The sequence below is a fragment of the Neodiprion fabricii genome, chromosome 3 (genome assembly GCF_021155785.1).
Source record: "Neodiprion fabricii isolate iyNeoFabr1 chromosome 3, iyNeoFabr1.1, whole genome shotgun sequence".
Taxonomy (NCBI): Eukaryota; Metazoa; Arthropoda; class Insecta; order Hymenoptera; family Diprionidae; genus Neodiprion; species Neodiprion fabricii.
Window position 1 is genome coordinate 35,561,377 of NC_060241.1, and position 12,711 is coordinate 35,574,087.

Here is a 12,711-nt window from a genome sequence, read left to right on the forward strand (position 1 = left end):
AGGGGTCAAAATCCGTCAAAACCCGTACAGAAAGAAAAAGAAACGTGAATAAAAAAAACCAGCAAGTCATTCGGGCAGTAATTTTGTGCAAACTATTCGGTTAATTATGATGTTCAAGCTGTTATTGGCGCGTGCAAAATAGAACCTGACTTAATATGGCGGTGCGAGCAACAATGATCGTGATATGTGCGCGTGTGGAACAGTTATACAACAAACAGGCGATTGTAGTAGCCCGTGGAGAATAGTAAAAGCAAAAAAATCACGGACGATAATCTACAGCCAAGGTTTATAGCTGTGAGGAATCCCGCGGCGTGATCCGTCGGCTAAGAGTTGGTCGATTGTGTTTCACGCTGGGATATCGGGAGTGCAAAAATTTGATGTAACAGGGTTCACGGTTGCAGAAATGATCAGGTGTTTGAGTAGTAAAAAACTGCAAGACGTTATGCAATGATTCTCAGTTCGACAGGAACAAAATCTCGTCGTCATTGCCGTCATTGATGCAGAGGATATTCAAGTTCCAGTTCAAGCTGAGAGAATTTTGAGAAGCGGAGTCGGATGATGAAACCCGGTAAAACGAAGGATTGGAATACTTCGATGAAATTACCTAGTATACATATAACACCTCGGTGAACAGAAAGGGCTTTTCGTAATGAAATCTTGTACCACGCGGTGATAATTGGCACGAGAATTGAATTCATTTAATGACCGTACCTCCGCTGCGCTGCAGAGGAGATTCGACCGGACAGCGAGGAAGACGTTGGTTGCATGCCTGCCGCGTATCTTGGGACCTAAGATGCATTTGCAGTCGGCATAACGACAGCTACCAACGACTATTATCACCTCAGCATCCTCGAGTCAAGCCCTCCGTGAAGCGGTGATCAGAATCTCCCTCCTCCTCCTCCCCCCCTTTCGCCAGACACACAACTAATGCAATTACAATTAATTTTCTCGGCACATGTCCGCGAGGATCGGGACTTGTACTTGGCCTTTTTTCTTCACTTTCGTTTAATTACGAACGACGCCGAGGATTTTGTACGCGAAGAAATATCGAACTGTCTCGGTAATTCGGGATCAATTTTTGAAATCGAAAAAAAAAACATCTGAAGTTTCTTTACAAGTAAAAAGGATGAATATTATAAATATAGCAGGGTACAATGAGAGAAATTGTGAGTGGAATAAGATGAGGGAGAGAGGAGAGGAGAGGGGAATGGGATAAATCGTAGAATAAAGGGAGATGCCGGGTTTCATGGTGGGAGATAATTGATTGAGTTCATTTTAGATAAAACGCGGTATAAGAAAAATTTGGTCCGGTTTGAATATAATGACGCAATTGTAGCGATAATCATATATTCAATGGCGTAACGGTCGATTACGGAAGATCACAGTAAGCAGCACCCCCCTAGGAGACGGGGATCCATGGGGGGTTAATAATTCATTATTCTTATCTTCGTCTAGGCGCTCGGTTATAAGCTGCAACACGCATGGTATAATTATTCCTGTAAGTATATCTACGACATCGCACAGATGCCGTTCTGCGTATCAGGTATTGTACGTAATATACCCATACCTACATTCATATACGTGTATGCGCAGAGGCATAGACACGCCCGATCGTATTCACAGATTCGAGATCGAGCGATAAATGAAAGATTAGTGCTCGCGTTGCGGGACGTGATACTCATTCGACTCTCATCAGACCAACTCCGGAGTACCTCGCGCCTTCGATTCTCTGCCGAAAGTCCGTTTCTTGGCGAATTTCGTGTGATTTCGCAAGCATGATTCAACTCCACGAGCCAATTCGAAGTGCCCTTTATCACGTTTCATCAAATCACGTCGCAAAAATTTTTCTGACAAAAATTTGCTCGATATTGAGATCAATATATTGTGTTATATTATATAAGGAATCGCTAAACGTGGCAGAAGATCTGCAAAGCTCTCGTCACTCAGTTTAAATTCTAAAATTGTAACCCTTTGAAATTTTGCAAAAACAATAATTTTGGTTGATCGATGGGGGTGCAGTTGTTTTTTTCTTTTTTTTTTTTTATTACTTCTTTACTTCGTAACACTACGATTGCAAAATATTTTTTGAAGTATTGAGACCGGGATACGATTTTGGGGGCATTGGAAGAGTCAAGGGGTTGCGAGAGGAGTCGATAAGACGAAACGAGGGCTGTAAAGCGAGGCGAGTGAACTCTTGTTCGAAGTAATAACAGTGTCCTGGACAGTATCGAGTTGCCGCGGCGGACGAAAGCGTCGTGACGTCGTTTCCCTGAAGCCCAACCGGGACAAAAGATTACGTTTGGAAAATGATACGGTTCTTGTTCACATGCTTAAGCAAAGCCTACAATCTGTGCGCAGTTTGGGTTAATCTAGTACAGGAATCTGAAAAATCCCGAAGGAGGCGGCTTATTACGTAACCCCTCCTCCCCGTCCGCGGAGCGACTCTTTCCTCTCCTCTCCTCTCCTCTCCTCTCCTCACCTCGCCGCCCCGTTAAAGCGGTTATTAGACCGAACTGAACGCATTCTTCTGCCCCCGAATAAAAGGAAGAAGTCGTCGCGGCGGCGCAACCGAAACGCAACATGCGAAGCTGAAGCTCTCGGCGCTCCGCAGCGCGCTCGGATGGGGCCAGGATGAATAATGCATCCGAACGCAGCCATGCCAGAATTCCCGCTTGAATATTCATAGTGTATACTGTGCTCCGAGTTGCGCGCGCTCAGTTCCTATCCCAAGTTACCTTGCACTCGCACACAGACTCCCTGCATTCGATCTCTTCGCGTATCACGCGCACTCCGCTCTCTCATCTCGCCTGCATGGCCATCCCATATAATGCGTCATATATGCATATCGCATGCACGCGTGTGTGTGTGTGTGCGTGGAAGCGCGAGCTACCCGCTTGAATATGGAGCACCCGGTGGAATTAGCTGCTCCAATGAGTAATTCAGAATATTCAGTGTACGACATAACCCGTGCGTTATATTGCACGCAATACGGAGTAAGTTCTGTATATGCTCCATGATCGCGGAATTGCTTTTCGTTTTCAAATTCCGATAATATTTTAGTTTTTTTTTTTTTTGCTTTAATTTTTACTTTTATTTCGTGATTATAACCGTTCAAAATTTTATTGCGTCTACATTGCGTCTACGTCTGCGAGAAACGGTTGATACGTTATGCTCGTTTTTGCTGAATATTATCATTTTATTGTGACACTTGTGCACAATGTGTGTGTGTCGCAGATGATTACGACGCGATTTATTGCCGGTTATTTACTGAGAGTTTCACCACCTTCCGCCAAAGTGAAATTCACGGCTCATCGAAAATACAAACTGAGCGATGTTCCAAAGTTCTTCAAGGACTGGCGGAAAGTCGTAATTCGCCAAACATTCACTATTCGTATAGGTAGAATGGATTCTTTACCATTCATGTGAACCCACGCATATTTTCGGCAATTTCTCAGAAAATTCGACGAATTGTAAAACATATGAAATATATGGGTGTGTGTAATATATGCCCGATGGTTCTTCACGACACCTGTTTAGCTGGTCAGACTCGTTGACTCTGACCACTCGATACCTGCGGCACTTTGGGCCTAGGATTACGACTTTGCCACACGCTCTTTTTTCGACCGTGAGCTCGGGCGTTTAAGAACGAAGATAAGTACCGATGTAATAAGGACATAAAAATGAGTAGAAAAATAAACAAAACGATTTCAAGGATGATACGGTCTTCCATTTTATTGTCGAATATATATGTCGTGCATGGAACGAAATTCACGCGAGCATGTATACGACTTCTAATGACTCCAATAACGATCGCGTCTCGAAGAGATCAAGGCGCGGTCTCTAATTATTCGCCCTGCTGCAAATGTGAAATTCGTATTTCTTTGCCGAAATCACACCACCGCGGTTCGGATAAAAATCCACGTTCAAAACAGTTGTAACAACGGCGTCGTGACAAAGGGCAATATAACGCGTGTCGAGTTTGAAAAATTCATGGAGCCAAGTCCCTCAGCGATAGTCTACACTGCTCGTATCCCGAGGCTTGATTTATGCGTCACCGATGTTTCATTCTATCGGAGCAACATTCCAATATGATTGCCTTTAATTACTGAAACGATTTGTTACCGGTCGCGTAGCTGGCAGCAGTCAACCGGGGTTGGTCAGCCTGACGCCGCGTGTAATACGCTTCATGTTTCTCCGCAGTCGCCATCGTTATACCACCAGGTACGCTAGGAATGAATAGTCGATGCAATATTATCACCTTCGTACCGAATTCACTGTATGATCTATCACCGCAATTCTCGCGCCGCATGTATATCGTCCCCATGACAGTTGAATCTATCGCTGCAGCCTTCGTGCAAACGTCCCGACGTTTATCCCCAAGCAAACTCGAAATATTGTGACGTCCGTTTTTGTACTTCCAAATGTTAATCTCGTCTGGCCATCTTTGGTAATGCTCGTCGGTCCGTTTGTACGAAGAATCGTTCGAACGATTTGCGAGATTATTCAAGTCAAGATCACAGATTTCTCTCGATTTTCACAATCAGACTCATTTTTCGTCTAACCTGTGAAATCGGGAAATTCCTCGAGCAACGTCTCCGAGCCGGCGTAGCTGCGTTTCGCTAACCGAGCGAGGTAATAATCAGCTGCAATTACGAAGTTTCGTCCAAGTCATTTATATACGAGATGATTATAGACGGTATATAGCCGATTGTGAGCGCACACTGCACGATCAATCGGGAACGAAGCACGAAGTCCTGTTCGATTCAGTTCAGGGTATCGAGCCCGATGCGCAACATTCCTGGGCCTATTACCATTACCAAATAATTTCAATGGTGGCCAACATTGAAGCAAAGGAACCTGAAATTAAGTTGATTAGAGGCTACCGTTCGTAAGGATGGCTACTACCGGAATTTGACCAGTTATTATACAGGTAGTTTCTGGTAGCCCTCCGTACGTGTTGGGGCTGTACGTGCGTCCCGGAACCGGGTTCTCAACTTTCGGCCTCCTCGAGTCAAGTCAAGTCCGCGTAAGTCCGCGTGCGAGACACATCGCCGATAGTTTTCACCGACAGACGAATCATCGGGAGCGATTGGACGTCGACGAGAAATGAAAAATAATCGCTACGAAACACCGTCCAGCGATGTTGATATTGAGGAAAAATACCGTATGATGTACGATTGAGACCGCGGTCTGTATGGACCGGTACATGGGTATCTATGTATAGGGGAAACTTCCACATATCCACGTCAGAGGTCTAAAACTCCGTTTGGATTACTACACACGAATCAAGATGGGTGTATAATTGCTCATTTCAAGGCTTTTAAATCACTTGCGTGGTGACTCAATCACTCGAGCGGAGCTTTCGCCGCTGCGGCAAGCCGACGCAAAGCGTATGCCTGGACATCAACGCCGTTTCACGACTGTTGGCAACACGTTAGGAAATATTAACAGGCGGCAACACGGCTGCTTTGATGGCATGTGCAGTGTTCCAGGGAAATGACTTGCCATCACATACTTGTTTACATATAAACTGCAGTGTTTATTATCATCTTATCCACGATACAATGCGTTCCATGTCTACGGAGTTACCGCTGGCTCTTGTCCTCTTGGACTTACAATTAGACTGGTTCTTCCATTCTTTCATGGGCTCTATTCTTACACTCGGGTGATCATACACCACAGTATGATCAATCTTTGACATATCTTTGATTAATTTAGAATTCTAGATCCACACATACTATACTTTTAACCACCGAAATTGATGGGCGGATGCCGCTGTGGCGCAAACTTGCAGCCAGTGTAGAAAGAACTTCGAACCCAACGGTCCAAGACAGAAAATTCACGGTGTGCAAACCGGAAATTGACTCGTCAGACCACGGACATGATTCATGTGAAGTGAGGCCTACTGCGAGTATTAAGTGGAATATTGTGAAGATTTTTTTACCAGGAGTATAATACAGAAACACCGAGAAAATGAATTGTGGACAAGTCTTTCATCTTGATTATAGATAAATTGACTGCTTAACGACTCTGTTATCTCCCTGCAATCAGGAAATCAAGCAACGATAACCAAAATAAGTGCAGAATTCATGAAATCTGTCAAACGAAAATTTTCAAAAAAGTCCAGCACAACATCTACAACACAACAAAATTGCAAGGAGAAAGGATGCTAAAAGAAACCTTTACGGCCATGATTTTGTGGATCCTAAATGAGTTGTTACCAAATGTTTTGGAGTCAAGAAGAAACTGACGGAGATCAAAAAGCTACATATTTCGTTTTAACGTCATTCAACAAACGTGCACCGTCTGAAGATACGCGGAAAGTCGTCGATGTCAGATATTCGCGGTTTATGCAATATTCGCCACTCTGCAAATGTGGTTTTTACGCGCTATTCACGGATAAAATACACGTGCAACGAATGGTTGTACACAGGTAAAAATAACAAACGCGGTTATAAACGAGGGGCGATAGCCGCGCGGCGTTGCATACGGCGGACACATTACGTAGGTATTCGTGTCTGCACGATATGGTTGCGTACATACAAAATGTGAAAGAACGATTGGCCGAGCGCGCGTTTGTGGCCGAGGTATATTAGCTATTAAAGAGTTAAACGATTTATCACCGCCGTAGTCTGCAGCAGCTCCTCTAGGATAAGAGAGAGAGAGAGAGAGAGAGAGAGAGAGAGAGGGGGGAGAGAAAGAAGAGGAGCAAAAACCGTAGAATTTCTCGCGGTCAAACAATTCAGCCGGATAAATTAATCAAAGTTGGGATTTTAATGAAGGGGCTATCGAGATAATTGACACGATTCCGGGGTAGTCAGGGGGGGGGGGGGGGGGGGGGGAGGGGCAAATTTTCATTTAATCGCCCGGACGACTCGTAACATAAAATCACTTTTATTTTTGCTACATTTTATTTATCTTTTTCTCTTTCCGCCCCCCCTATTTCATTCGATCTTACGGCTCACGGCTCGTCGTCCTTTATCCTTGTCACGAGATGGATATTCGCATGCGAGAAACCGCGTGGAACAAGCGAGGCTGCCCGTGTACGAATACCTCCGACAGTTTATAATTCCCCTCGTTTCGTTCGCGGCCTGCAGGAGCAAATTAAAATTCCAAAAAATAGGCACACCAAGTCGCAGCGACCTTCGACGTCAGGATAGATCGAGATTGGTCATCGATGCTTCGCCCGCCGAAATTTCCCGGCAAACACGCTACTATAAGGCATTCGATCCGAAATCTATTCTCCATTGAACGGCCCCGCGACAAACGATCAAGAGCGAGTTTTCCCGAGGTGGTTGAAATGTTTAACGCTGTTTCAAAGGGCTCGACTGTTTCGCTGAAAGGTTAACCAGGGTCTTTCAGGGTTGTCTGGCGGGCCGGTTGGACTGAACGGCTAGTTAGCGCGAAGATTGGCTCCTCTCGGCCTCACCTCGGCTGCGCGGGTTGCTCGACGTAAAAGGGTGGAGGTAAAGTCCTCTCTTCGCTATTGCTATGCCTCGGATTGGCACTCCGCGGAACCAGCAACCGACGATATTGGGACGACGACCGAAACGTTCAGGCAGTAAAATCGACTAAGCTGGCGGTTATTTATTGCTAGTTGTGCTGAACGCAGGTGAGAAAATAAGGCAAGCCTCCGTAGGCTCGTCTCTCGACTCGGAGCGTAGCTCGAACCGCGCCAGCGCGTAAGGGGGATAATTTTAGAGGCCAATTCTCGATATTACTTTCCTTCGCTCCTTTTGTTCCTGCGTTACAATCATTTGTCAACTATTAAAACTTTCGTGAAATGAATTCTCAGACGCGATTAGGGAGAAACTTGAAACTTTTTGCTCGTACACATGTTTATACATTCTTAGTTTTGGCCTGCATGGTAAACGCTTCGGATAAAATTTGCAAAATGTATTCAACGAATACGCGCACACACACACACACACACACCTACGCATGCTTAGAAAGCGATAGAAATTTCAATTCCAATTTGACGCTCCGTAAACTAATTTATTTACGCACACATTATACGTATATTATATGCGTGTATATTTAGTTAACTTAATAAGACGAAAGTTACATATTTGTCGTAATAGATGCCGAGTAAGCGGGGCCCCGGAAAGTTCTAAGTCAAGCAACAAGTTGCAAAGTTCAAGAGTTCCGTTCCGGTGTAAACATGCAACGCCCAACAATCGTTAATCATAGGAAAGCAGCCCGGGCGTTTCTAACGAGGTTTGTAACCCCTTTGACGTGTACAATGGTGACAAAATGAAAATAAAACATTCCCTCAACAAATTCTAGTCGCATGAAAAGTTCGCTCTTCAAATGTTACTAAATTTACCGGCATCAAACTATCCTTCAAGATAGTTCTTGAAAAAAAAAAAACACTGAACGCTCGTCGTTGTTTCTCATTTCCTCATCAGTCGGAGTACGCTCGGATTGTTTCACGATGGTTAATAACTTCAAAAGTTTCCACGGCAAAAGCACAGAGGGGCTAAAGAGAGCACCTGATCGAAATTTCATTAGGGTGATATGTCTTCGGTGGATTACCGGGGTCACAAGCGCTCTAGTCGTTATCTGTTACATCAACGTGACGTACATATAATTCCCCAACAAAAGGGGAAACGGTATTACATCCGACCGGAGTGGGCGTAAGCTGCAGCGTCCATAGGCGGCGAGATATCTTCCCGTTGATTGAAACGTCAGCCCGGAGGAGTTATGTGTCGGTGTGGGTCAGCAAAGCGGAGTTTATGCACCTACCGACGCGTATCCCATCCCCGATATACCCAAAGGCTCTCTCCGTATCTACGTACCCAGGTAGGTCCGGTGGATCCACGAGGTGTATCGGTAACAAGGCGCATCCCGATACTCGGCTGTTGAACTATCACAATATCCGCACAATATCTCGACGAAAGCTGGCACTACCACCGCCCTTTACTCTGTGCAGCGTAGGATACCGTGGGTTATGGTCATGCGGAGGTGCGAGAATGGTGTAATTGGTGATCGTAAAGTTCGGAGAGGTGCCAGTACTAACAACGGAATTGTTGCGTCTCTCTGTCAGCCGGATGGCACGTAATATGGAGCTCGACTATCAACGAGGAAGAACGATGTGCCGGATCGGTTTGCCTCACAGCGATGAAGTTGGAAGGGGTGAGGAACGAAGACGTCTCTCTTCCGTGCGACGGTGCGTCGAACGATCGTGTAAAAAGAAACCCCTGGGCACGGGGTCCGAGTGACGATGAATTGAAAGATTAAGCTTACGGACAAGACGCAAGTGCACGTAAGCTAAAGACGCGCTACGTGCGGCAGTTTTTTTTTTTTAGCCCGAAGGAGCGCGGAACGCGAGCAACTGAGAATGAATATGATTTCATTGTGTCAGGATTTTACGAGTCGTACCCTTAAAGTCTATCATTAAGGCGTCTGCGGTTGCCGGGCTCGCGTTCTCCGGGGCACGTGAGCAGCACGGGCAATAACAAATCACCGCTGATTTATAACCTAATATTAACAATTTATATTCCATTCGTAACTCATAATTTACGCAGTTTCTACATTGCATTCCCCCCCAGGGCCCGCAAGCCCTTTCCACCTCCTCCTCTCCCTCCCTCCCCATCCACGCTTTCTTCCTTGCCCTCCTTCCCCCCGACCGCATCGGGAAACAAACTTTACCCGGGCTGTTTGCAAACCCGTGCGAGTTTGTCTCGTGATGCTCGGAGTTTAATTACGGACCCCGTACAATTAACTCAACCGGTCTTCCACATTCTCATCGTACGAGTAGTCGGTACGCTCGCATACGAAAATTCGCCTATGAATTTTGAAAAGAGTTTACCATTTGGTGCATCCTGGCGGTGTTGTAGTAGTCTAGGTTCGGCATTCGGCTAAGTTGAATAACTACAGGTCGTTCACAAATTTTATTCAATCGACGCAGCTTGTCTCTTTACGAAGAACTGTTGATTCGCCAGTCGATACGAACCCGCATTCACTGTTCCATGACGAATGGTAGTAAACGTACTCATACGACCGTCGACACGTGGTTCGATCAGGACTTGTCACAGATTTTTTACTCCTGTTTTTCGTACGAACAGAAGGCTTTCGTTGCAGTCCTTCGTCCTTAACTCAAGCGTCCAAGAAGCAGGTTTTCTTCCTCTTCTATTTCAAGTTGAATTCGCGTTGCACTTTCGAAAATTTTTCATAACAGGTAGTACAGTAGTAATTATCACAGTCTCGTTTTAATCACTCGAAGCACACACTGCGCGGTGCGGGGGGAGGAGGGTTGAAGTGGAGAGGGGCGGGCGGGGGGTCCTCGAAGGAGGACGAAGAAAAAATACGCGTATAATATTCGAACCGTCGAAAAAGAAGCAAACGAAATAAACGGAGAACTGAAAAACCGGTCGAACTACGCGGTACTGATCGGGTGTTCAGTGGACGATCATTCGGTCCGCAAACATTATGCTAATTTCGAATGCTTGACAGATGACCGCGGGTTGGTTTGCATCCCTCGGGGATACGGCTCGCGATGTCAGCCCGAGATATATCGGGTTACCGGCGCTGGATATTGTTTCCGATATCTCGACCTTCGTGGGTATATAGGATCGCCCTAACCGTCGTACAAGAGGACTGGAGGGTTACTGCGCCCGCGGGGCCTTCTCTACCGGACAAACGGGGCCCCGGACCCAGAGTGGGAGGTCGGGCTGGACGTGGCCTATGGGCCCGACGATTCCCTCACCCCGTCATTGGGCGCCGTGGATCGGTCCGCGCCCAATGGGGCCTTGGGCCCGGCGTTCCATCAGGCCCACGCCGCGCCCTCGGCTGCCGATTGGACCACCGAGCCCAACGATCAAGATCGCGAGTCACGATCCTCCGATAACGCCGCAGAGGGAAGATGCACGCCGGTTGAACTGACCAGATATCGAGAGCCGAACGTGGCCCAGGTCTTAGCCCGGCTTCTCGCCACCTGAAATTTACTTTTCGTTCGCTTCCAGAGTCGTCGGAAGAAACTGGGACTCGATCGTGTGCACAGGTGACAGCTGCGGGGCTCGGAAGGATTTCGACAAGCCTTGATCGCACCGCCAATCATCCGACGATCGATAGAATTAACGGCTGTTACATGGTCGTGAGGAAGAACGAGGCGACAGTTCCTTTGACGGGTAATTTGAGCCGTGCAACTTTACGCCACACGCGCCTGCGCGGCGACGAAACCGTGAAAAAACGCTGGCGTACCCCATTTCGCTTTATTATTCCGTATGCGGGTAATTACACCCTATGTCCTCCGGGAGCAATCTCGTATCTCGGCGAACTTCAATTTGCTCTTATTGCTCGTGAAACTGCTAAGTATGAACCAATGAAGCACGTGAACGATAATTACTCTGGCTACGCTGTTTTCCATTCGCCATTACTTCTCTGAGATTCCAGGCAGTTCCGAACGGATTCTTCAATTTCTGATCCGTTTCCAATTGGAAACTGCTTTTTCGGATGTAAATAAAATTGAACACCACTGTTGGCGAGGTCAAGGAACGTTTACGCTCGGGGTGTGTTTTGACGTTTGGAACGGCGTCTACCTGATTTTTGCCCAAAGCAAATCGGAGCCATTGCCCGGCAGTTTATCAATGGCGTCCTGAGTCCCCGCGTCCGGGTCGCCTTGAGGGACAACGAAAACCCGAAACCTTCCGGAACCCCCGTCCAGAGTCTCAGGACCCTTTGGAATTCACTCAAGGATTGCCCTCTGGTTGGTTAGCCGAGCCAATGGACGAGTGAATGAAATTCTTCTGACCGTTTGCCAGCAGCAAGCCACACCTTTCGAGACCATACAGCTCCGCTTTATAGCGCAATTCTGATATACCTTCACCGCTAAATTTAACCTCCAGTAGTCTTTCAACGTCGATAAACCGCGTTACGGTTAGTCGGAAGTGAGTGAGTGAGTATCGATCGGGTCTCCGTAACGTTCCACAAATGACGAACTAAATGAGCAACTGTCGTCATCGGATCAATTATAGCGACAATCACGTAGTGTCAGCTTCTCGAGCCTTGGAGAAAAGTGAGTTAAAAAAATCCGAGATACATTGTAAGCCATGCGTTCCGAGACCGGCCATACTTTTAATGTCAAGCAATTATACTTTAATAATAATATGTGGTGAAAAATTTCACGCGCGTCGCGTATAAGGACAGGTTCTTTCGGGTAGGAGGACAACCGGCAGCTGAAGCAGTTCCATCGGTCGGTAATCGATCTTTATGCACTGGTGAATTCAGAGAAACTGTTCATTATCCCAACGGAATGCTCCGAGCAATATTCGTCACAGCTAATCGGAACAGCACGAGTCTCGACTGCGTGATCGTGAAGTCTCAGGGCAATCATCTCGTGCACATGGCTCACGCAACCATCGGGGTGTTTTGAAAGTAACCCTCACACTCCGCGGAAAGGCACCGCGATACCTTAAATTCGACTTGGAGGTGGCGTTGAATGCATATCGTGAGGAACTCTTTTTTTTCACTTTGCAGGACACCTGAATTGAACAAAGTCTTTTCGTGCCAGAGTTTCAAGATTTTACAATTCACCGTGGAATATGATTATTATGTACGACGAAAAAGCTCAACGTTACCGTGACTTGAATCATACGATCCATCATACGACGCTGTATAGGAAACTATTCTTCGTCGCACTGATTTAATTAACATAACAATGGCTTAAACAACTCGTGAATAAGTGTCGTAGCTGGTATAATATTCCCATGC

At 46.4% G+C, this 12,711-nt stretch overlaps 1 protein-coding gene across 2 annotated transcripts in view; it reads right to left on the reverse strand.

Annotated features, from left to right (window-relative positions):
* LOC124177455 (transcription factor AP-2-epsilon) overlaps window positions 1-12,711 on the reverse strand; it is a 205,486-nt gene that overhangs the window by 116,332 nt on the left and 76,443 nt on the right. Inside the window, exon 1 of one of the 2 annotated variants that reach the window (XM_046559823.1) lies at window positions 9,812-9,942. The exons of the other annotated variant lie outside the window; for it this stretch is intronic. Within the exon in view, the coding sequence (XP_046415779.1) occupies window positions 9,812-9,856 (45 nt within the window). The 5' untranslated portion in view covers window positions 9,857-9,942. Of the gene's footprint in view, window positions 1-9,811; window positions 9,943-12,711 lie in introns of those variants that run through there. 2 annotated transcript variants of the gene reach the window in all.